At 38.0% G+C, this 25913-nt stretch overlaps 1 protein-coding gene across 1 annotated transcript in view; it reads right to left on the bottom strand.

Annotated features, from left to right (window-relative positions):
- Positions 1–25131, bottom strand: part of fgf10a (fibroblast growth factor 10a) — a 39989-nt gene extending 14858 nt beyond the window's left edge. Inside the window, exons 1-6 of the mRNA XM_079898465.1 lie at positions 25111–25131; positions 15406–15467; positions 12296–12397; positions 1959–2052; positions 1593–1712; positions 190–1420 (exon numbers count right to left, since the gene is read on the bottom strand). Of these exons, the coding sequence (XP_079754591.1) occupies positions 190–496 (307 nt within the window). The 5' untranslated portion in view covers positions 497–1420; positions 1593–1712; positions 1959–2052; ... (1 more) ...; positions 15406–15467; positions 25111–25131. The remainder of the gene's footprint in view (positions 1–189; positions 1421–1592; positions 1713–1958; positions 2053–12295; positions 12398–15405; positions 15468–25110) is intronic.
- Between the last annotated feature and the right edge of the window lie 782 nt (positions 25132–25913).

Below are 25913 nucleotides of genomic sequence, written 5' to 3'. Positions count from 1 at the left end.
TACCTCTTAGCAACGCATGTGAAGCCCAGCTCCACGCACAGCAGCTCGCGCCCACCAACATCAAGTAAGGTTTATATTATGTGCTGGATGTTTGACTCCGAAATCAAAGGAGGCAGGAAATAAACAGTGACATTTCTTCTATGGGACCCACATGTGAAGAGAAAGAGGAGAAAAATGGTCATAACTTACTGTACGGATCATCCTTGCTTTTGGTGCCATTGACTTTTCCGTTCTTATCGATCCTGAGAAAGAACTTCTGGTAGGAGAAGAGTTTCCTCTTGCGCACATCCCCCGTGAGGTGGTTGTAGCTGCGCACATGCCGCCCCACCACGGCAGACGACGAGGAGTTGGCGCCCCTCGGGGCGCGTACGGCCCTGTGGGAGTCATGGCAGGCCACAGGCAAAGCCGAACACAGGAGCAGGAGCAGCAGCGGCAGGGAAAGGCAGGACAGACGGAACCAGGCTGAGGCACCCTTAGTCACTTTCCATTTGCACATTGTCTTGGAGCTCGGAAGACTGGGAAGAGCCTCACAGAAAGGTACATGCTGAAGAACTGGACGGGAGAAAGGGTGATACCAGGAGGTGCAGCCCCGTGAAACGTCCGTGGCGGTTGCGTCTGCTTGTGCTGCTCAGGCTGGATCCGGTTCCCCTCGTGTCCAGAAGGAATGTGTCAACATCCATAACTCAAAACACCTCCGTGGGGAACTGCTTCACCTCCTCCTGCTCTCCCACGTACAATCCACTGAAGAACCCCTGTCGGACGGGGAAAAACAAGGACAGCAAGAGACAACGAAAATGTTCTGGAGAAGAACGGCAAAACGGCCGAATGCAACAGGCCAGCGAATCTGTTCTTGATGAAACGAGAGGAATCCACAGTAGGAAAAAAAGTGTAATCCCTGCTGTGTCCAGCTCTCTCAATGTCCCTCTGATTTAGAGTGTGTTTCCTTTCTGCTCACCACTGAAGTGCTGAGAGGATCCTGAGGTGGAGCAGACTGAGCTCTGACACTCCTCTCACCTTATTTATTTGGTTCAGGGCCCCAGATGTAATCTCTTTAGCTAATAGGGAGACTGTGAAAGCAGTCGGCTTTGAAGATCCACGTGTGCGCGTGCATGTTTTGCTTGCATGTGTGCGTCAGAATGAGAGGCGACGAGGGGCATTTTTCCTCGCCCCTCTCCTATCTGTCTCACTCTGTTTCTCCCAATTGCCTCACCCACTCTCAGTGTCTCCCTCTCTCTTACTGCCCCTCCCACCCCGTTCCCTCCCATCTGGGCTGGGAGCCCCATGCAACGGCCCGTACAGGTCTCCTCCGGCAAACTGCTGCAGCCCCCCCCCCCCCCGTGGCATGTGAGCCATATCAGAGACACCTGGAGCTGATTGCTGCTTTTACCTCATTTACCGCCATCCTCATCAGTCTTCTATCCTACGTTAGAGAAAAAAAAGCAAGACTCGGATGTACCTGCACTGTTTGTACCTTGAATACACTTTTGGAAACTTTTATAGCGATATAAAAGTCTTAGCCATTGAACTACATTTAAAAAGGGCATTTCCTACAATAAAATGAGACATCAATGCTGTTGTGGGACAGAACTCACCCTGAAAACAATCTTTATTTCAAATCTGGTTTGTGTGTGGTTTAATTTCCTTTTCATATTGCTCAACAGAATCCGTATCTCCGCTTATTCTCCTCTTGTTCGACATCCCTTGCTGTTTTTCTGTGGAAAAACCAAGCCAGATTCAACTTCTGCCAAGAAAATATCATTTATATCATATTTGGGCACATCTTCAGTCTTAAATTCCAACCTGTAGCGCAGCTGAGAGCCAAGTCAGTTAGTACTTTAACTAAACAAGGTGTGAGAAGATCTTTAAGGGATTATGTGTGTTTCTAGACATTTCTGTGAGGGGGAATTTAATTGAAATTCTCATGTTGCATAATCATTTCACATTCATGCCAGGCTTACATTGTGCCAAAAGATCTGTTGGAGTCGCAAAGAAGCAAGGAAGACAACCACTAACCGGGGGGAGACGTTTACTCATTACGGGTGGGGGGAAGGGCTGCAAAAAAAGAGGGAAAAGAAACATGTGTTAGCACAACTAAACTGTGCCTAGTGCATTTGAAAGCATTCATAAAACAGTATGATTTTCTGTCAATATTATGTCAAGAAGTCTTCAGATACAAAGTTTCCATTGTGCTCACAGAAGCAGATATACCTTTGCCAATTTCATTCATCATTTACTTAGTAGAGCATATTGTTTTGCAAAACACATTGCCCGGCAAATCATTGTCATCATTTTCTATAGCACAAAGTTCAAAGTATTATTTCTTGCATTCGTATCTGCATATTGTCATTGAAATGGCAAAGATGTGGGGTGCTGTTCTTGTTCTTGAGTCTGTAGTTAAAACAAAACTGTACTGGCACTGGGTCCCTCTAGTGAGACACACTTTAACAGCAGGAGAAAACCCAAAACCCTAGACTAATCCTCTCAAAAGCTCATGTTTGAGGATAAATGGCTGTTTTCAATCAAAGGTGTCTTTCCTTTCCCCGTAACCCCCAAGAGCTCCATCTACCTATTACTTGTCTAACCCGGTGGCCGGGGTCCTCAGAAATGTTGGTCCAGCACTTAATCTCACATCTCCCTGCAAACACCTTGGTCTTATCACACACTTCCTCTGTCAGACATTTCCTGCCAACACTAAGGACAAGGAACCAATCAAAAGAATGGGAACTCAAAGAACTCTGATTATTGCGACACACTTAATTGATTTTTAAAGAGGAACTGAATGTTCTTTTGGTTTCTAGTGAATATTGGACCACCCTAGACGATGGAAGATAAAAGTGCACGGACGACATTGTGACTTTTGACCAATTCTAATATTTGCCGATTAACCTGTTTAATGGTTTGAATGCTTTTAATTTTCCACAATTATCATTAATTGCTATTTTCTATTACACCGAAATAAAGTTTTCATGTCTTTTCTGACACTTTTCTAATGCCTTTATTTTAAATTTAACAGTTAAGTATCTTCTGGGATACATTGCCTATTTAGAGTATACAGTACATTTATAAATAATAAATTAAATAATGTTCAATAATCATGTTTAGCAGTGCTTCTTACAAGATTTAACCTATTTGGAAAAAATATAGAGAAACAATTACATTTAATTAAACTTACATTTAACAGAAATAAAGGAGAGAGAACATATGCGCATGTAACACTGGAAAAATCCTAGATAATTCACGACAATTTAGAACAACAATTGCAAGTACAGTTTAAAAGCATAAAAACTGTACGATTACTTTTGCATGTTGTCTGCTTTAGTGCATTTTCACAGTTATTCCATGAATATTTCACTTATTTTAATTGGCCAACTAAAATAAAATACAATTTTGATAAAAAAAAATAAAATCTGCTGACCAAAAAAAGCTTTAAAAATAATCATTATCATATTAAAGTACTCTGGGGTACAGACTGCCATTTACGCAGATAACCTATCTATGGAGGGATTTGTGAAAGGAGCGAATATGAGACAGCCAGAGGATTTTTCCCAGCCAGCCTCTGCCACTGAATGTCCTGCAGTGTTTCTCATTGTTTGCTGCCTCATAAGAGATAGCCAAGAGAGCCTGAGAAAACTAAAAAACAGCACTATTTAACGGAATTCAATCTGTCCCAATAGATTTGAATCGCTAACTTACATGTCTGAGTGTAGATTCTATCTGGCTAATAAGGGGCCTGAATCCTTCTCTGTTACTTCAAAGGGGGTGAAATTCTACCTTTCTTGCAGCGAGGACCTTTGCCTGGGCTCTCTCTCTCAGGTGTGTCACTGTGCAAGCTAAAAGAGAGGGTTTCAGGCAGCGAACTTCCAAAGGACTGTTTGTTCCTAAGTTCTATGTTGAAAGCTAAATATGGGTAAATATACTGACCAGTTTCAAAGCCTACATTTATCTTGCTCTCATTTAATCCAAGATTTTCTTAATGATTAATTTACAAGCCAACCACAATATTTAAGAGGAAACTCCAATACCGTTCCTGCATTTCTATGCAGGAATGGCACTGGGCCCCTAAGCTTAGTACCAATAAGCTAATACAGTATACTGCTTCTAAACAGGGTGCACTACAAAAATTCACTATTTGTGCAACACAGTTCATGCAATTCACATCTATCACAAGTGACGCTACAATGTGAACTGTTTGACACCTCTGACAACCTTCAATTTGAGGGTAATTTGCACCAATTTCCTAACCGTTTCCCAGTTTCAAAACAAAAAGCAGCAAGACATATTTTGTGTGCTATGCCACAGAATCCATATCAGAAATGTGCAGCAGATTTGATTAAACCAGTGACTCTGTAAGATGTATTATTCTTAACAGTATGCATTTGGTTTTTACATAATACATTCATTTGTATATATATATATATATAATTTGGTTTTTGCATTTGGTTTTACATAATACATTTATTTGTATATATATTGATTAGTATAATTTCCAACCAGAAAATACCCAGGTCAGTGACCGTTAAAGTTGCTGCAAAGGCTATAACAGGGTGGACCAAGACAAACCCTTAATTGTCATTGTGCTTATATGTGTGTGACATTGACCTCTGGTCATTTGAACCTTTGACCTGTCACAATCTCCAAGCTCATTCAATAACACTAAGTGATCAGCACCTCCAAGACAAAGACGCAGCTGCCTGGTGTTGAAATATGCATTAGGTAAGTATTCACTAATGGTAAATAATACATTGGTTAGATTAGTTCTAGTTTCAGGGAAAGCGAAGCGGAATGAATAAATGATAACACAATCTAACTGGATCTGTCAATGCGGAACAATGCAATGTTTAAGAAAATGTCGCGCTGAGGAAAAAAGGCAATGTACAACATTTGAAATTAGTACAGAAAAGAAACACAGGTCAACAGTTGTGTTCTAGCTCAATCAGATCATACAAAACTTATTATTTCCAAAAAGTGTAAACAAATAATTACTGAATTAGGTAATAAAGATTGAAATGATAATCTCTCTTGAACAAACAACAAAAAAAGTCATACTCTCATAAAGCCCCCCAGGGTTTTTATCATTCAGAAATGAATCGTTTAGTTGGCCTCAGGTGTCAGCAGGGCGTTTTATCAGGTGTTTTAACTCTCAGTGAAAGATATGAAGTGTAAGGAGAGGAAGTGAGGAAATGAGGCCCAGGTGGCTTTAAGTGGGAGGAGACTGGAGACGAAAACATTCCCAGGCTCTTTAGGACAAAGCAATCTCCCTCCAGTCAAACCTAACCGAGACTGATAAACTCAGTAGAGTGTGTAAGTGAATTTAGATTCTTGTTTTGCTTCTAGCACGTATAGCCAATGAAAAAAAGTTAAAACCGATATTTATGAAATTCTGTTAGGAGTTGTATGGAGGACGGTGAGCAAACTACAGTCATCCAGAGGTCACAAAAAGTAGAGCCAATTAATGACACGGCTGGCTAATCGACAGGATGACACCAGAAGTACCTTTGCCCTCCCTAAGCAGGAGGTGGAGGTTGAATGTCACACTTGAACTGGAGTCAGTGTGTGCAGGATCACTCTATCAATGACTGCCTCAGGTTACTGAGCGCTGCTACAGACAGAAACATATGTTCTACCCCTTGTACTAAACCAAACACAAAAAACTTAAGTTTAACTTGTGCATCAGGTGTTGAAAATGACAATGAATAATAAGAATAATAGATAATATTAATTCATATGAATAAATATGAAAATACGTATTAAGTAAAACATCTTATTTGTATTATATTATTATTATTCTTTTTTATTCATAATATATTTTTAAATTTAAATGTAATATTATATTTATTATTACATATTGTAGTTATTATTACTATTGTTTTAAATTAAATTATTAAATTAAAATAAATGAATAGGGACCAGAGCAGATGCAAGAGACACTGTTGGTCAATTTGCTTTCACATAATGTTGTCAGTCATCTAAGAAAATAAAGCAATTGAGGCGTAAACGTATTAAAGTTCACAGTTCTTTTTCCTGTTCAGCTTGTTATTCTAAATATCTATAAATGTCCAAAATATAAACAATGTACAGATGAGTTTAGTGAGGGTGAGGGTTCCCTCTTTTTCCTAAAACAAATAATTCCCAGAAGCTTTGATTAAATTCAAAGCTTCAAACATCATAATAAATTTACCACATGCATAAACGTACATTTTAATCTTGACATTTTCAAGCAGTAACAGTTGCCATAACACTGCATGACCTAAAACATTATGATCACATGAGTCTCTCACAAAAGCACCTGCTGAAACCACATACGAAATATCAGACATTCCACTGTTTTCATACCAGACGAGTCCAACAAACATATCCTGTCCAGTGCACATATTGCTGTATATCTATATCTATATCTATCTATCTATTGCTGTCTATCTATCTATCTATCTATCTATCTATCTATCTATCTATCTATCTATCTATCTATCTATCTATCTATCTATCTATCTATCTACGTATATTCTGTTTTTCCCCCTTAATATATCAAAGTGTGCCTTCCATCTGTTGCACCAATTTGAACTCTCAACCCCCTCTTTGATCAGCAATTAAATTGCAATGATGTGAAGAGAACAGACCACATGTCTCCCAGTAGTTTCTGTGTCCATTGAGGCAAAAAGAAAGAGAAAGATGCTCTGGAACATTGTAATCATGCAGAGAGCACAACAGAGGGAAAACGTGTGTCCAGTTTACCCTGCGGTCGAAGTGAAACGCAATACTCTGTATATTCTGTTACAATGGCATTCTTTTTTCAATTACTCTTAAATGCTGAGGAGTCCAGGTGACCGTGGTTCGGAGTGTGTGTACCTGTGTCATTATTGTTAACTAAAACATAAATATTAGATAACTTAAAAACAAAAATTAGAAATGTTGCCTTGCCAACTAACTGAAATAAAATAGGTTTAAGGTGAAGTACTAAAATGACTACGAATAGAAATTAATTAAATCTAAATAAAAAACAGAACTAAAAAAAAAAAAAATTAATGTGAAGGACACTGGTCATTTTTTGCCAGGAAAATGGAAAGGATGTGACGCTTACTTTATAATCAAACATAACAGTGTACTTTCAATGACCTTTTTTGTTGACATGATGCCGGTGAATTGCAGAGCTTGTGCAAACATATCTATATGTGATCAGATGCTTACTTAACTGCTGTTTTCTCACGTTTTTGTGGTGTGTCTATTTTGGTATTGAGAGGAAAGCGTGCAGCACATATTTACTTATTAATAAACGTCACCCTCAGCAGCGTGGATGGCGTCAGGATGTTTGTTATCAGTATATCGCAAAAAAAGGTCTAAATAAAAAGGTAAAAATAACTAGCTTTGAGTATTGAATCATGTACAGTCTCTTGTACGTTACATGTGCACGAGTGCGAGCAAAAGCAATAAGTTGCTGGCTGCAGTTCACTTAACGGCCACCGGTATGGCTAATAACAAGGATTTCTGAATTCTACATTTAGCCCCATAAAGTGTTACCCAAAATTCTGTCATTTTGAATTTTCTGGAAAACATTCAACCTGTTGCATGACATTTGTGTAAAAATATAGTGCTGTATGCTATAATTGTATCCTTAAAACTAAGCAGCTGAAATCAAGGAAGTTGAAATGTACCATCAAAACAACTGCAGCATTGAAATGTGGCTTCACATTTTTCCAATCTGCTTGGACCTTAATGATTATCGCTTGCAGCTATATTTTGATATTGATTTAGACCATACCACACATATCATCCACTAAATATATCTTCTCGTGATGAGCGAGATAAGAAGAGGACAAGCTCTCCATATGGCGCAAATATCCTTTGATGGTCATACGTATGCCACATGTCACTCTTCTATGGAATGAACCAACCGACACAAGCCATGCAGGGCTGAAGCTGAGAGGGGAACGCGGGCCGGTTCTATGAAACCATAATGAGCGTGAAGGAGACATTAATACTAAAGCAAGTTCCTCATCTGTAATGTGGGAAGGGGGTTGATCCTGCCAAGCCACCAAAAAACATAAAGTTGATAAACTCCTAATTAATTTGTCATTATAACTTCCTCATGACTCTATGCAATGAGTCAAGTACATCTGATATCAGATGTTTATGACGCTACACATCTATTGATTTCGATGAGTGATTGTGACAGCTCAAATCAAAAACGTGAGTCAAGAGGCATCCTGCTGATTTCTCAAACACAAAAAAACCTTCCTAACCAACGGGGAAATGCTTGCAAGCACACTCACTATTCTGCTAATAAACTGTAATTAACCTGTTTGCTCATGTCTTGGTTTGGTCAGTCTTAGTCATATGTTCTCATCCAGGTAGTACAGTCTGAAATAAGCCTTTACTGGTCACCAGAATCAAAGCAAGTCTTGACTCTTAAAGAATGTGAACAAAGATGAAAGCAGCTGTAAAGTTTTACGATTCTCACCGAGTGAAGCACGATTCCAACACCATGTGACTCTTACAGCTAATCTCTTACACATAGATTTCAGATAAATACCTACAGTGTATAACAAGCTATATCCAAAATGAAAATTCTGCCATCAATTACTCAAGCCTCAAGGTGTTCCAAACTTGTACGACTTTGTTCTTTCAAGAAACACAAAAGAGGAAATTCTGTCTGTTTATTGTAATTGCAAAGTCTTCAAAATGTCTAATTTTTAGAAAGAAAATCCTTCAAGTTTGCAATGACATGACAGTGACAGAAGTGTCATTTTTGAGTGAACTCTCCCTTTAATGAGTTCCCCCAAAACGTCACATACTGACGCGTCTTGACCAAACGGCAATATACGACGAAAAGGGTACCCCTAAAACGTCCATATGAGACGAAGACATAAGCGCACCAGCAGCGCCTCTTAGCGGTACCCTAACGCATACCTAAACCTACCCATAACCCGAATAGTCACATACGGACGTTTTAGGGGTACCCTTTTCGTCGTATATTGCCGTTTGGTCAAGACGCGTCAGTATGTGACGTTTGGGGGTGAGACTGTGTTGGTTACAACAATCCTGTCCCAGATTCAGCAGAAGTGAAGGAAATCATCTCGGGTATGTCTCCTGGCTTTGGTCACACCATTAATTTCAAAGTATTGTTCTGGATTCCTCTCATGCCTGCTGTGTTTCTTTTACAGTGCATTCAGGAGATTTGCTTTTGTCTGGAATAATAAAAACATATAGAAAAAATTCTCCATAAGAATTTTTCACAATAGTTAGATCACGAAGTTCGCCTTTACACGCAAAAATATTTGTAATAATAAAATATGTGGAAAAAAATTCTGCCGTTATTCATCACTACATAAAAAAAACATTAGTAGAAAATAGTGATGAACTGGGAATAAATAGATCAAAAACTGTACCAGATAATCACAACCCTTATAACAGAAAATCCCCCAAACATACCTATTATTATTGCTATATACCTATGGTTTTCTTTTTCTATTTTAATATGTCTAAATTATTGCTGCACAATTGGAATATATCAGTTCAAAAGTTTGTTTTATTTAATAATAAAAAAATAATTCTATCTATTTTCTATTCATCAAAGAGCACTATTAGCTTAATATTTTAGGATTTTTTGATCAATAGAAAGTTCAAAAATAATGGCTTCAATGTAAATTCATGTCCCAGTTACACTTAAGTTTGTCACATTTTCCTGGTTAAATAAACATTACTTTACATTACATCAAAAAAAGAAAAAAGAAACCAAATACAATTCTATAATATATTTTATTTGTGAACTGATGTTCAGTTGTTCTTTTTAATAGTCAACTAATTTTCAGATCATCAGTCATGCTTGGTACACGCTGGTCATAAACACAAAGATGTACCTTTAATTTCACCGGGCTGTTTGCTCACTAAAAAAAAAACACGTTTTCAGGCAACTCTTAAGTTTGATTTTGAAGTGACATAAAGCGGTGATATTAGTGGCTGAGCTGTTTACGTACTTTTTAATTAGTCTTCCCATGAATGCAATCATTTTGTTCATTCAGACTGATTTGCGAACCAAGCACGAAAACAAGAAGTGGGATTTATTGCGTGAACCAATCATAGCCAATAATAACCAATCATAGTGCGATGGAGTGCTCTCACTTTATCCAACAAGCCAGAAAGACTTTCCCCCCCCATTCATGTTCAATCACCCCCCTTGGAGTACAAGATCTAAAGCCATGACAAGAACTGACAGTAAACCAGAGAAGGTCTGATGTTATGACAAACTACATTACAGCACACTTGTAACAATCAGTAATCATAACCATAGCCAGAGCTGGTTTCAGACCTATAAATGGCGAGAGTGCCAGCTGCTTTCACCTACACAGAATCCGTGAAGCACAGACCTTTATTTTTGGAAGAAAACAGCATTCTGGCTGTTGATAGAGGGACTGCTGGACTGTTTCAGACAGACAGGACTGTTACTCATCCAGACAGGCCTCTACTCCTCTAGCTCTGTGAACATTACTCTAAAGAGGCTCCCTGAATCTCATCCCGCCCCAGTGTTGACATTCTCTGCCTGGTACTGTTAAAGAAGATCCTACAGCATGACCTGTGACCTGTGGCCATCAATTCCATAAATCCCCACAGATTCTCTGGTGGGCGACTACACTGGTGTCGTTATCATTTATTCATCTTTTTTAACGTTTGTTAATAAAAATACAATTGTTTATTGTTTGCTCATGTTAGTACGCTGTGCATTAACTAATCTCAAGAGACACAACTTTTGATTTTAATAATGTAGGCCTAATAGTACATGTTAAAAATTACCATTAAGATACTCCAGAATTATTGTTCATTGTTAGTTCATGTTATCCAATGTAGTTTACTAATGTTAACTAATGAATGATTGTTAATCTATTAAAAATATTAAAAATAATACATCTTTTTCATTAATTGACAAAAAGAAGATATAAAATAGAATATAAATATTTTATGAAAACTTGAAGTAGTAAAATTACTCAAACTAAAACCGAAATAGAACAACAAAAAAGAAGAAAAATGACAAAAGCACATAACAAAATGACTAAAATAAATAAAATAAAAAAGCCAATTCAAAATATGTATAAATATTATAATAGCATAATATATAATAACCCCACATGTATAGTCATTTATATAATTTCTCACAAAAAATGACTTTGTTCTCAGTTTAAAGTGTTTATGACATATTTGTAGTTTTTTTTTTATTTGCTCCATTTGTCCCTATATCAGTTCCATTTATATAGATAGATAGATAGATAGATAGATAAATAGATAGATAAGCTATGGTCTGTTAGGATAGTACAATATTTGGCTGAGATACAACTAAAAAATCTGGAATCTGAGGGTGCAAAAAAATCGAAACATTGAGAAAATCGCCTTTAAAGTTGTCCATTTATGTTCGCAATTTTGCTGCATTCACTCACAAAAATATATGCTTTATATATTTACGGTAGGAAATTTACAAAATATTCTCATGGAACATGATCTTTACTTCATATCCTAATGATTTTTGGCATAAAAGAAAAATCAATAATTTTGAGCCATACAATGTATTGTTGGCTATTGCCACAAATATACCCGTGCGACATGTGGCTGGTTTTGTTATCCAGGGTCACATATACACAAATTTCACCCAAAAAATAAGAAATCTGCCATCAAGTTGATCCAAAAATGTCTTCCTTCCACCAAGATTTTCAGTGAACAACTTAAATTTCAATCTGTTCATTTGGAATAACATGAGGATGTGTAAATAATTAAAGAATCCTAATTTTTGGGTGAACTTAATATGCAACAGTTTGACATGTGGAATCTAACAGTTGCTTCAAATTAAACTAAATGTCACATCACTCATGTGAAGTTGATTTCTCACGCAATAAATATGTTGTCCCCGTAAAAGTGAGGTTCTTCTGCATGCTGTGAGAAACACAAACAAGAAACCAGCAAACTCAAACCCACTCAGTAAAGAACAAACCAAGATTACTGTCATTTTGAAACAAGTATTTGGTTGGACACCTGATTGTGTGTAACTCCATGATCAGGTGTCCAACCAGATACTCATTTCAAAATGACAATAATCATTTTGTAACGGGGAAAAAAACTGACCAGCAGATACAGAATACAGTTTAATGTGATGATGCAATATGATTTACAACCCCCTGGACAGAGCTGAAAGTACAAAAATGACCAATAGTCCAAAAGCATGAAAAGAGTGATGAACTGTCTGATTATCTTAAGAACTGACAGGCCGTTCACTAAAGGAAATCGGAACAAGATGAACAAAGCATGTCATACTTACAGAGTGGAAAGACATTGAGCATCGCCATGAATATTTTAGAGCCATAAAGGTTGGATTTCATCAGTCTGGATGTGCAGTCAGAAAACATTAACTGAGCACAGCCTGTAAGACAGATCATTCCAATAAATAACAGCTATAGTACAAACCCAGCAAGCAGTGGACATTTGCATTACTGTCAATTAGCTTTGTCATGCTCTGTATTTAATTTTTTTTTAATTTTTTTTAAACATATTAAGATTACAGTATACTGTAAAAAATGTATTAATTTAAAGAATGGCAGCTGTGGTTGTCAGAAAGTAACTCTAAATAATAGGTTGGCCATATTTCAGGCATTATGGGATAGTTAATTAACCTATATAATGTTACTAACCTAGAAGCCATAAAACAAATAAGTGGTAAAAGAAGGCCAAATGAGACTTAAGACTTAAAGTTTTTCAAAACTAGCCTTTTCTTGACCTATGACTAATGAACATAAATAGTTTGTGTTACCCACACAATTACTAAACACCACCAGGGCAATGCACATGACTTAAACATGACCTAATAAACATGAACTAAACAACATAAAATGTAACATAAACCACCACAATATGCATAACTGATAGGGACAAAAATGAAATGCATTTATTTAAATAACAATTAAATGTGTTATACGGGGATGTCCTGTTTTTACTGTAAATTATGAGGTAATTGTATTTACAAAAAGCATAATTTTAGCACACTTTTTACCCTTAATTTACAGTATCTATATGTACTGCCTTGTTAAATACAATTTAAATTATCATTTTAAATTATAAGGTTATTTATACATATTACTTCAAAAAGTGCATGTAAGTTTTCAAAAATATTTGCTAAGGGAACAACTAAATATCATGTTTTTATTGTAGAATTTTTACATTCTTATTCCATTATAATTACTAACATATTTTACTTCTTTTACACTGCTACATGTTATTTTGGAGAAACATTCAAATGAATGAAATCTGGATAAGGAAAATAAGGAAAGTAAAACAAAGTGTCATTATTTTCTTAACATTATGGCCTGGTTTCACAGATAGGGTTTAGATTAAGCCAGGATTAGGCCTGATTTCAATTAGGACATTTAAGTAGCTTTTATAAATGTGCCTTAGAAAAAAAACATTACTGGTGTTCATCTTGAAACAAAACAATGGCGCTAACATATTTTAAGACAATATGTCAGTGCAAGTTCCTTTTAAGTCAAACATGCATTTTAATCTGGGACTAGTTTTAAATCTTCTATGTGAAACCAGGGCTAGATATCTGAACCAAGTAAACTGTGATACCCTTCTCGTTTTAATGCTTCAAAGCTGCATGCTACATCCGTGACATCTTACTGTGAACAGACACCAGAAGGTTATTTATTGGGCACTGATGAGATCCTTATCTCCAACTTTCAAATACTTTTGAAGCATTATCTTCTTCACCCCAGTAGTTTGTCCGTATACTCATTTACAATGACATAGTGGGCATGTTCTGCTTTGAAGTGTTCAGTCCATATTCTTCCCTTCGACTTATCTCACTTCCCATAACCTACAATGAGACGTCAGTAGCACCCACTGTCATCCAGATCACTTCACTGCTAGACACTTCCTTCAGAAGGTATTTAATTGTTTAAAAGTCAAAGTTTTCCATGTCAGTCGTGACCATGACACTCTAATGCTGTGGAGTGGAAGGGTGTGAAATATGCAAGAAGAGTTAGAAGAGTCATCCGGATCAGTTTTCTAAGAGAGATATGTTGTCAGGTTAAGGTATAAGTCAACGGTGAGCTCTGGGATCGCTCAAAAACATTCTTGTTTTAATCCAAGTTCTCTCTTTGTCAACTTGTCAACATGCTAGACGCTTCTAGACTTAAGCAAATAGACTTTGCAAATGAGAAAGATCTAATGGACAAACCTCACGGTGGAATTTAAGACATCTAATAGTAAAATAAACCATACTTTGTCTAAATTATAATGAGGAAAACACGCATAGCAGTTAAAAACATTAAGAAATGCCATTAAAACATCACCTTACATTTAGTCCTGTCTATCTTTGGTCCGTTTCTACCCAGACACCAGTGGGAGGTCTTCACCTCCCTGACAGATCCTAAGGTAAAGCCTGACCACTTGTAGGAAACTCCACCGCAGGGCTCTCAAGTGTAATAAAGGCTCAGGATGATCCGTTTACATGAGCAGCTGTGTAAATGATGTCAAGACTTTCCAGGAAACCACTCTGGGTTGTATTTGCAAAATATTCGACCTGATTCATCATTTACTAACGAGACTTGACGTTGCTTCACTTGATTTATCTTTGCACAGAAACATCCAGGACCCACAGATTAGTCATCTTGCTTTGACTTCTCTTCTTCTTGAGTTTCTGCAGCAGACATCACATCCAAGCTCCATTTCTGCTTGCGGTCTCAGCTGAACAAGATCTCAGACGTTAGAGTGTTTTTTGCGGTGTCTCGCATGTTCAATTATGAGCATGGTCCAATGGACCTGATAATTCCCTCTGTTTATTTCTCCTGTGTGGTATCATCTGCTCATATTTAATCATACTGGATATTTAAGACTTCACTTTTTTCCTTCTTTTTATTTTTTTGCTTGACCCTAAATGCATTCATTTGAAGCCTGCAACTCTAATGGTGAGGGCTGGGTTTATTTAACAGGTAATAAACAGGACTTTTTGTAAACTGTTCGCCAAGTAAATAAATGTAAAAACTTTATGAGTAAAAGAGGGACTCATAAATCAAAAGTGAAGAGACAATGCCAACAAAATTACTAATAACAGCAGGCCAAATGTAATGGGAAGCATAAAGCAATGTCAAATATTACACTTCTGCCAGCCTGGTTTTATATGTGTGGTGCAGTGGTTAGCACATGTGCTTTTAACATGTTGGTGCTCATGCAACAGTCAGTTTTGAGTTCTCCCTTTCTTTGGACAAATGAGGGAAAATAATTATATGTGGCAATCAACATTGTTTCACAAATACCATGAAACCAGGAACATTCCTTAATACATTAGCAGCCATTGACATGAATAAATGGTTGTGGATTACAAAGCATGTGTTATCTATTGTGTGCTCTTGTGAACACATCAGGGGTTCTTACCTTTGTCTTACAGGAAGCAGGATGTGGGAAATCAGTGGCTGCTCATGAACACTCATCAGCACCTGTGTGGAACAGTATAGGAATAGACAATTTCATGTGTGGTAAAAAGATAATTCAAGGCAACACAAAAATGATGCAGGAAAAATAATGATTGGTATTAAAAAGTGTCCAATTAACATCAAAAAATTATACTTGTGGCATTTATCATGGAAACTCCTTTGTACCAGCCACTATACTGAAGATGCTCTTTGGATCATTCTCAAAACTTTTTTTGACTTTTTGACTCAAAAATCTAGTATTAATACGAAATAATATTACATAATAAAATTATTTAACATGTAACAATATAATAATAATGTATAAATATAATATATCAATATATAAAATTGAAGCATCTTCACTGTCACCACGCATTGTATGAGACAAACGCTGCAGTTTTTCTGAGGTTGTGGAACAGAAAATTAATCTACATTTACCTAAAATATTATTACAATAAAATATGCTTTAAATTACTTAAATAAATTAGCAACATTCACAACTTTTAAGCAGGACATTACTACTATGTCCCAACAGAAGGACATTCATTTATAAAAAATATGCCTCTTTTATAAGGTTTCACAGCTTTGTACAACACAGTTGACACACATTTTCTTATAAAATGGAAGCATGTGAATACATACCGCTTCTTACCATGTTAAACAGACAAATTAATTCATTGATACATAAAGCTCTTTTCTGTTTTGAGTATTCTTCAGTAAATCTCAGAAGCAGTGACTGTCATAATTGCTCAACTCCACTCTTCAGTATCTGCTGTACAGTATTTCATCCTCAATGACCACTACATCCCTCCCCACATTCCCAGCATCTTGCCTCTCTCTCTCTCTCTCTCTCTCTCTCTCTCTCTCTCTGAAGAGTCATGTTTCTCTCTCTCTCTCTCTCTCTCTCTCTCTCTCTGAAGAGTCATTTTGCACCAACCTGCAATTAAACTTACAAATGAGAACTCCTAAATTCCAATCTTCTAAATGGATTAAAAATAACACTACTGCTGCACCTGTAAATGATATTTGCTCTGGATCACTCCAGTGGGAGATAAAAGGCAGGCAAGACAAAGCAAACAGCAGCTGAAAGGGCTGAGATTCCAGATTCAAAATAACTCACACTCATGAGAAACACATGGGCCTGGTGCAATGTCTTGAAAATTTAATTTTCAAAAAAATATTAAATAAATCCCCCTAAATAAGGCAACATTTGCAAGCTCAAAAAATGCCTTGACATTTGGCAAGACAGCAAAAGTGTATCGGTTTGGTGACGTTGATGTTGAAATTTGAGTTAGGTAAATTATTTGTATATTGACCATAATATTTTGCTCCATTATTAAAGGTCAGAGCTCTAGCCTGCAGAGAAGCTTGCTAAAATACTTGCATGCTTAAAAGCACCATACATTTATGGTGTACCTTGTACCTTGTACATTCCATGTACCTTGAAATGCAATTTAAGTCGCTTTGGAATCAAGCGTCTGCCAAATGCATAAATGTAAATGTAAACTGACATCGTTCACGCTGGAATTCACGCTCGTGAACAGTAAACCCCGCCTACTTTGATTTGCTTAGCCATCCCAATTTTTACATTGACGAGCGCTGTTAAAATTGCTGTCTAAAATTGAACTTTTAAGCCTTTTTGTCATTCTAACAACACAGAGCGCAATGTTCAAAATCATACACACTCACATTAGATGAAGACTTTGCTCATTTGGTCAGAGGAGAACTGGCCCCTGACTGACCCTGGTTTCTGGCCAGGTTTATTCTCCATTTCTGTCACCTGAGTTTTGGTTTCTTGCCACCGGCCACTTAGTTGGGGTTTAAAAGACACTCAATATTCAGTAATATTATTGATTTGACTGCACTAATGTGAACCAACCTTTCTGCAGAGCTGCTTTAGCTAATTCGATGAATTTATGCTTCATTTCATAATTTTCATTCTTTGCATCATTGACACTGTTATTTACAGAGCCCCTAAAGGGACATGGACAAAAATTCAAACAAACCTTTGCGTTCCCTCACAATTTTTTTTTGCGAGCGAACATAAAGTTTTCAGGGGAACGCAAACAATTTGTGAGCGAACGCAAAGTTTCTAGGGGAACCCAAAAGCATTGCCAAATAATTTTTCCTTCCATCATATTTTTTTTCTTCACCATGTCCCTTTAGGGACTCCGTAGTTATTGAACTGAATTTAGTTGAAAAATTACACTTTTGTCTTCTGTAGGCTACTGATTGCAACTGAATTTAACTCATTTAATAATTTATCAACTTTTCACAGTTATGAACTGAACTGAATCAACACTGAACTGACTTGAGATTTTCTTCTGTGGAGCTATTTTACAGAAGAATTTGAATTTGTCACATATTTGATGAAGTTTGCAACATTGATCATTATATTGTGAAGCTGCTTTGAAACAATCTGTAGCCTACTGCAAAGCACTGTTTAAAGAAAGGTGACTTGCCTTGGTTATATACTGGTTGTATCACTGTTCACTTTGTAAATTGAATGGACAATTCATCCAAATAAGATAATTACTTTCTTTTCAGCTAAACAAATATTTCAAAAGAAAAAAAAGTTTTGTCCATACAATGAAAGTCAATGGGGTCCAAAACAGCATTCTCCCAAAGAAGAAAGTCTTACGGGTTTGGAATGACATGAGGGCGAGTAAATGATCTCAGAATTGTCATGTTTGGGTGAACTATCCCTTTAAAGCCATTTCATAAACCACATCCGGAGTCGTTGGAATTAAATCAATGGCCATCATTTTGATATCACTGCTTAATCCAGTGAAGTTTTTAGTAAAACCCCAAATACTTGTCTCTTTAGTTTCAATATCCTCTGAGGGAATATTTGTAAGCCACTGGATCTACATCACCATTTTATAATACCATGAATAAACTTGCAGAGAACATCTAATCCCCACTGCAACACAGAACCAGCAAGGGAAGGAGGCTTGGTTGTTTGCCAGCCTCTGCAGAACAGACCTTGTAGCATATTTTCCATTTACCATCCATATTTTCCTGCAATAACTGAAACTGTATATCACCATGAAATCAAGAACAAACTGCTGGTAATAGCTCAAAACATTACTGTACTCACTAGTACAAGGTGTGCAGCCTGTAATTATTAGCCATGCTATAGCAAACAACAAATTTTGGTTGCATTTAGGTAGTGTTGCATTTTGTTTTTAAAAATGTCTTAGAAACCAGTCTAAAAAAAAAAAAAAAAAAGAAACTAACCAAAGTAGAAAGTTTTAGAAACGTTGTGAAAACCTGGTATGTTTCAAAAAACAAAAAAAATTGTTTTTTGTACATATCATGTTTAGCCTACTACAGTAATAAAACAGATCCAAGTTCCATAGCTCAACATAATGAGCTAGTCTAGATCTGCAACTTTATGGGAAAAAAATATTTCTAATGTGAAAAAAACACCATCTGTCATATTAAATACAATTTACAATGGTGTTGTATTTGTTGGGTAGCTTATCTTGAAAACCATTGACTGATTTATCAGCAATGCAGGACATAATCAACCATTTTGTGCCATATTAGCCCATTTCATAGAACATAACAGCAGGGAGACAAATGTGGTTTCACAAAAAGATGGACAAGAGGACAGTTGGACATATGGTGTCTGCCGTTCCTCCGCCCCAGACGGTTTGATCCACCACATGCCAATAGCGGCGAACCCTCATGAGCCATTTCCTTCACATGTTGCTAACGGTTTTCCACCGACACGACTGGCCTTTTGAAGTCCCTTTTAAGAGCACAATTATTCCCCCTTCCAGACAGTACACTCACTTCTCACCTTTTTAATAAGCCACTCATAGACAAATGTTTGCCTCTTTTACTCGCTCTCTCTTTCTTACTTATTTCCCTAGAAGCCTAAGTGCTCCCATAAATTCCCTGTCACTTGGCTGCAAACACGGTCGCCCCTCTCACCAGGTTGATTCTCCTGCTAGTTTTAGTCACTGTGAAAAGGGGCCTCCAGGCTTTGATTTTCAATGAGTCAGGTGTGACTGAATATAAAAGCAGCCATTAGAGGCAATGAGACTTCAGAGGCTTGAAAGTCCCTGAGCGGCATTAAACTAGATCCTCACAAGTTCATCGTGTTCGGCAGTCTGTTCAAAAAAGAGAAGGAGAGCGGATTTGGTTATGATGTCATTATTAATGACATATTATATATTTGACACTGTTATTTTTGTAGTGTTATTTTTGTATTTGTGTAGTAAATGCATATCAAAACAGACAGGATCATATTATTAATGACTCATTAATAATATGATCCTGTCTGTTTTGATATGCATTTACTACATATGGTTCCATTTAGGCATATCATATTCTGATGGCGATGCTGTTGAGGAGGTTTGGAGAACACATTTGGTCTATCTGAAGGCAAAATGCATCGTCAACTTGATGACATATAATTCAAAGTAACTAGAGGCTAAAATTTGTAAACAAACTTTGATGTTGTCTTGAGAAGCCTGAACCTTGAGCCAGGACTTGAACTTGAGTCGCCTGAAGCACAGCTGCGGTATATGTCAGAGTAGAGGCATAGCCAGAACTTTTTTCTGGGGTGGCCAGGTACGACCCACTGATTCCATTGGGGTGGCAAACATAAGAAATTATAAACGTGACCTGACTTTACTAGAGTGCTGAATTTCAGAACTCGTGCAAGCATATCCACATTGCTATGATCAAATGCTTTTTTTATGCTTAATTAAAAAATGCTTGCGGTTTTCTTTTAGTTTTGTTGTGTTTTGTTACTGAGAAGAAAGCGCACAGCACACATCTATCAGTCGCTCTCAGCAGTGTGGGCAGTGTCAGATGTTCGATAATAACAGTAAATCGCTTTGTTTTATCCCAAAACGAAGAACGAAAAAGAACTTCACCGTGAGTATCAGGGCCTTTATACTTGGGAGCGACCACATATGAGGTGTTTATGAGCGTTTCTCCCTCCTATCTGCTTCAAGGTCTTTTTGAAATTGTGGCATTTCTTTGTTGCTTAGAATCCAGTATTTCCTTAATTTTTTTGTCTATTATGAGTTTAAGATTTCCATTACACGAGAGTAGATGTTAAAACTTCATGCTGATTTGCACTCGGCTCTCGCCAAGATAAGCACCAACTAAGACGTAGCTTTATAGTAAACTAATGTGATCCATATGTGTCTCCATCCATTTACGTTTCCTTCCATATGATGATGTAAATATCCTTCTGTCTGGTGTTAATGGCTGAAGTATACTGCTGGCTCCAGGGATCAGCTTATTTTCTCCCTGGCGCATCAGCACACACAACGGCTGATGCTGGTTCCAGGGATCAACCACAGTGCGGCCTCCCCAGCGCATCAGCATGACAACCGTCTGGATTGAGCTAAGTAGGTACATCTCTGGGGTCTTCAAGTGGGCACCTTCCATCCTCAGTGTTTTGTCGTCTTGCCCACGACACTTCAAGAGGGCTCGACGGTGATTCTGGCATCCCAGCATCACCCCCCTCCGTCCACCACTCAACTCAGCCCAGCTTACTTATTGTACATCAGCGTTTCTTTCTTTCTATTGTGCTTGAGATCCCCAGCCAGAATCTTTCCGTCTCAACCACAGCCAGTTGCTGCTCCTCTCTGCTGCTTTAATGCAAAATGTGCCTTAATGTTGCAGGTGATGAACACAAAGGACATGAGCGATCCTGTCCTACCCAGAGAAATGGCGTTTATACACCTCATCCTCTCCTCCTGCTTTTGCACCTTGTTGACTACCAGCTTCCTCCTTTGAGCTGGGGCTGTCTTGTGCCTTGTAGGAGGAGCTAAACTGAGACCAAGACCCCTCTTCCATGCTGAACTTGCCCCATGATATCACCAATTCGAAGGGCAGCCTTTGCATCTTCCACAGCTTTCTTTGCTGCCCACTTTCTTCCAGCTGCCTCCCTTGCGCATTTGTCGCTTGACTCCACTAATGTATTTTCCAGTCTGACCATGGCGCACTTAAACTCCTCAGTTAAAGCGGAGACTGGTAGTTGCAGTATTCCTTTACTATAAAGTCCCACTCTGCTGAGGCAGCGTGGAACTCCCAACCATTTCCTGATGTATGAACTGATTAAAGCTTCCAGCTTCTCTACCGTTGTCAAAGAAACCTTGTACACAGTCGGTGGCCACAGCAACCTCGGCAGTAGACCAAACTGAAAGCACCAGAGTTTTAGTTTGCCTGGTAGAGTGCAGCTGTCTATGCTCTTCAACCCTTCCACTGCTTGTCGTCTAACTTCTCCCACACGAACTGTGTCCTTTAGATCCCCATCGTACCATCTCCCAAGACTCTTCACTGGCTTCTCAGACACTGTTGGTATTGCCTCACCATTAATGAAGAATGTTTAATCAACTACTTTGCCTTTAATTATAGGTATGCTCCTTGATTTAGTGGACTTAAATTGCATTCGTGCCCATTCAATGTTATTGGTTAATTTACCCAATAACCGATTAGTGCAGGCTACTGATGTAGTCATGGTTGTCATGTCATCCATGAATGCTGTAATTGGTGGTAGTCGCATTCCAGAAGCCAATCGCTCTCCTACTACTACCCATTTTGATGCCCTAATGATTACTTACATTGCAACGGTAAAAGCCAGTGGAGAAATGGTGCATCCTGCCATTATTCCAACCTCTAGGCATTGCCATGTAGTGCTGCATTCTGAAGTTGAAAAACTAAATTGCAAATCTCCAAAGTAGGCTTTCACTAAATTTGTTATTGTCATCGGTACACTGAAAAAAATCAAATGCTGCCCAAAGAAGTTCATGTGGCACTAAACCATATGCATTAGCCAAGTCCAGGAATGTCACATGGAGCTCCTTCCTCTCCTTTTTAGCTGATTGAATTTGTTGCCAGATCACATTGATGTGTTCTAAGCATCCTGGGAAACCTGGAAGGCTCGCTTATTGTATTGAAGTGTCAACGAAGCAGTTCTTTAATAGGTAAGTTGACAATCTCTGAGTAATAATGCTGAAGAAAATCTTGCCTTCAACGTTTAATAGGGAAATAGGATGAAACTGACTGATGCTTGAAGAATCTTTTTCTTTAGGTATAAAGACTCCACCTGCTCAGCGCCATGCTCTAGGTACAACCTGTTTCTCCCATGCCACTTTCATCAATTTCCACAGAATTCGTAGAAACTCCTGAAGTACTCTTGTACACTCTATACGGGACTCCATTAGGCCCTGGAGATGATGAAGCCCTTGCCTTTTTCACAGCCTGCTCCACCTCTTTCCACTTAGGTGCACAGTCCTCCATTTGGTATTCTGGTGGATTGATAGGTGGGATGTCTGACGGAACTGATATAGGCTCATGCCTTTTTGCATCTGTATGTGTTTCCTCCAAATATCTCTCCAGCTCAATCATAGATGCTTTTAATGTGCCATTCTTCTCACTGGTGACTAACTTCTTTACAAATTTGAATGGGTCTTTATAAAAGTTAGTTATCGCACGCTCCTTTTTGTAGCGTTTCCGTAGGCGCTCAGCTCTGCGCAATGGGAGAATGAAATGCTTGAGGAAGAAGGGACAAGGGCCTCGCATTGATCAGTACTTCTTACAAAGTCAGTCAAGTCAGTCGAATTAAATCCAGCGACAGGAAGCAAACCACAGTTCGCAGGATATCAGCACCCCTGTCATAGACGAGAGGAGGACTTGCATGGATACAGTTAGTGATGAACCTAATGATCCTTGTAAACCTGGTCAGACAAACCGGTCACTTTTTTCACTTCTCACATGTTGCTGGTACCAGGGGCATCACGAATATGTAATCACCTCAGTCCCATTTAAACCTCATATGAAAACGGAGGCAGGGTTCGGCTCCTCTCCGTCTTTAAATCAACGTTATTTAGCGTGTTCTTCAGTCCACAGCTGCGCAGAGCCAGTTTCAGAAGCAGAGAACAAGCGAAAAGGTGTGTGTTTATCGATAGATCGTCATGACATGATCTGTTGGTTTAACTTAAAGCCTTAGAATTTTGAGTTAATTTAAACAAAATATTTGAGTTGACACAAAGAAAGAGATTAGATTATTTAACAAAAACTCAAAATAGTATGTTATCTGAAATTTTTTTGTTGAACATAAGCTGATTTGGTAAAAGATTTGAGAAAAGGTGTAATAATCATGAATTTTATTTGTATTTTTACAGTGCAGTGGCAGACAGCACTCCCAAGGTTTGTCTATATTTTAAATGAATATTAATGAATGTGATCTGGTTAGTTAAAATGATTTGAAATGAAATCAATATTCAGGGATTGACTTGATGTAGAACCTGTATGCATTGTTGTTCCTGCCAACCCTAGTATACAATCAATATATTAAATGTTTTTTAATCATACCCCCTTGCCCCACTTTTCCCCACGGGGAAGTACCGGCACTTTATTTTTTTCCACTTCAAGCACTGTCGATTTTATTGATAATTCACAGGACAGGGCTGAGAGTAAGTTTCTGCTCTCCTGACTGCGCAGAAAGAAAGTTTCTGCGAGCGCGATCTGCACTTCAGGAGCTACTGTCTGTGTGCTACATAGCAGGCTAGCAGCACAATAGTTTGGATCGGTGACTAACTTTCCTGTACAATAAACTGTTTTAAACGGGTTTTCCCTCGAAACATTTTGAGTATCCATATGGTATAAACAAACATAACTTGGAGCGCTCTCTCTATCGAAGAATGAATTTATTTGCCATTTAAACTGATTGAAATGGAGTAAAAGAGTAGCCATAAAAGATTTCTTATCCTGTGCCCCCCTCTGTAGGACAGCATTAGTATTACAGCCAATGTAACCTTAAAGCTGCAGTCGGCAAGTCTGGCAGATTGGTTGACTTAGCCAAAATTTTGAATGTTTACAACTCTCATGCCCCTCCCCCACTACCAACGAGCACCCTCCCATAGACGTCTTGTTCGTCAGTGCATGTGTACCTGATTTTCTGTGAACGCGCGCGTCTCTTCAGCATCGATCAACACCATGGACTCGGAGGTAGGCTGCCCTGGCTAATCTATCCATAGATAGCAATAACAGAGGAATTGGAAGCTTGTTAGTAGATTTTCTCTCCGCCATCACGCTTCGTACAATATCAGGCGAACTTCTTCAGGCGTGTCCTGTGCATGTGATATTGTAACGATCTGTGACTGTGGCGTGTGCACGACATGTGATTGACAGTCAGATCTCACACACCCCAGCGCTGATTGGATCCGATGATCCCGGTGGATTTTTGCAAAACAAATAACACGCTCCAGGTGGAGTTAGAAGCTCGGGTTTTTTTCTAAAATCACTTTATTTATGTTGTTCTGTCGGATTATACTGTCGATTTCACTGAATATGATCAAAAAAATGTTGCCGACGGCAGCTTTAAGTCTATGAGATCTTTCTCAAAGTCCGATCAGTAACAGTTATAAGAAAATATATAGCTAGAAACTTCAGAACAGTCTTAAAATCTGTGCCGAGGTTAGTCCCGTTGGGTGAAGCGGTCATCATAGATGTGTTTTATTCATGATAAAACACGGCTATGATGACCGCTTCACCCAAAGGTTCTGTGTATCACTACACAACACCCCTAGCAACCACTCTTAGCAAAGTAAACAAATGTTTGTTCTCATTGATTTTGTTCATTGAAGCCATGATTGAAGCTTAGTATTGCGAGAGATCGAGTAAATGAGTTTACCTGCATTTACAGTAGATATAGCATAGGCAGTCCTATATTTGTAATAAAAAATCTGTAGAATTTCCGCTGCAATATCATATAGGCTACAGACTAGTTAAGGGGTTTCCCGTGCCCGACACATTAGTCAGTTGTGTGTTTTGCTTCTCCATGTTCACAAGTTTCAGTCCTTTCAATATAAAAGTCTTCTCTACTGACAGACTCATAAAGACAGTCTTTGTTGCATCCAATGGCGAAATAATGTAACTTATGTTGCTGTTCATATAGGGACTTTTTTTTTTTTCAGCCGAAGGAAGCTTTTAGTGATTTTACTTCATGAAAGTTGCATTGATAAATATATTTAGGCTTTAATATTTGTATTGTGTGGTAACTTAACCGTTTTCTAAAAGAAATAAGGTACTCAATGCTAGTGCTGTAAGTCACGGCTGAAGGGGTTGTAGGCACTAAAGCCGTGACTTATTCACGATGCAGCACAGTCAACTTCTCGGTACCTTTTGCTTACATGGCTATAGGCTATTTATCGATATAGATCGAGGATTATAAAAACACGGAACTATTTTAAATGTTCAAATTAATTTTGCATGGGCTTTTATGTTATATTTGCTTTTAAATGCATAAAATAATATATTAAAACAATACAGCATGGACATACCAGGATAAAATGAAACATCTAAAAAAAAAAAAAAAAACTTTTATTTCTAACTCCGTTATCCTCTAAATATGATTTGAATGGCTGCATATTTTACTTCAATGCTTTATCATTAATGTAGTCTGAAGTGCTTTTCTAAGTAATATTGGTCAACAGC

This window comes from Squalius cephalus, assembly GCF_949319135.1.
Source record: "Squalius cephalus genome assembly, chromosome: 17".
Classification (NCBI taxonomy): domain Eukaryota; kingdom Metazoa; phylum Chordata; class Actinopteri; order Cypriniformes; family Leuciscidae; genus Squalius; species Squalius cephalus.
This window is presented reverse-complemented; position numbering and strand designations above follow the sequence as displayed.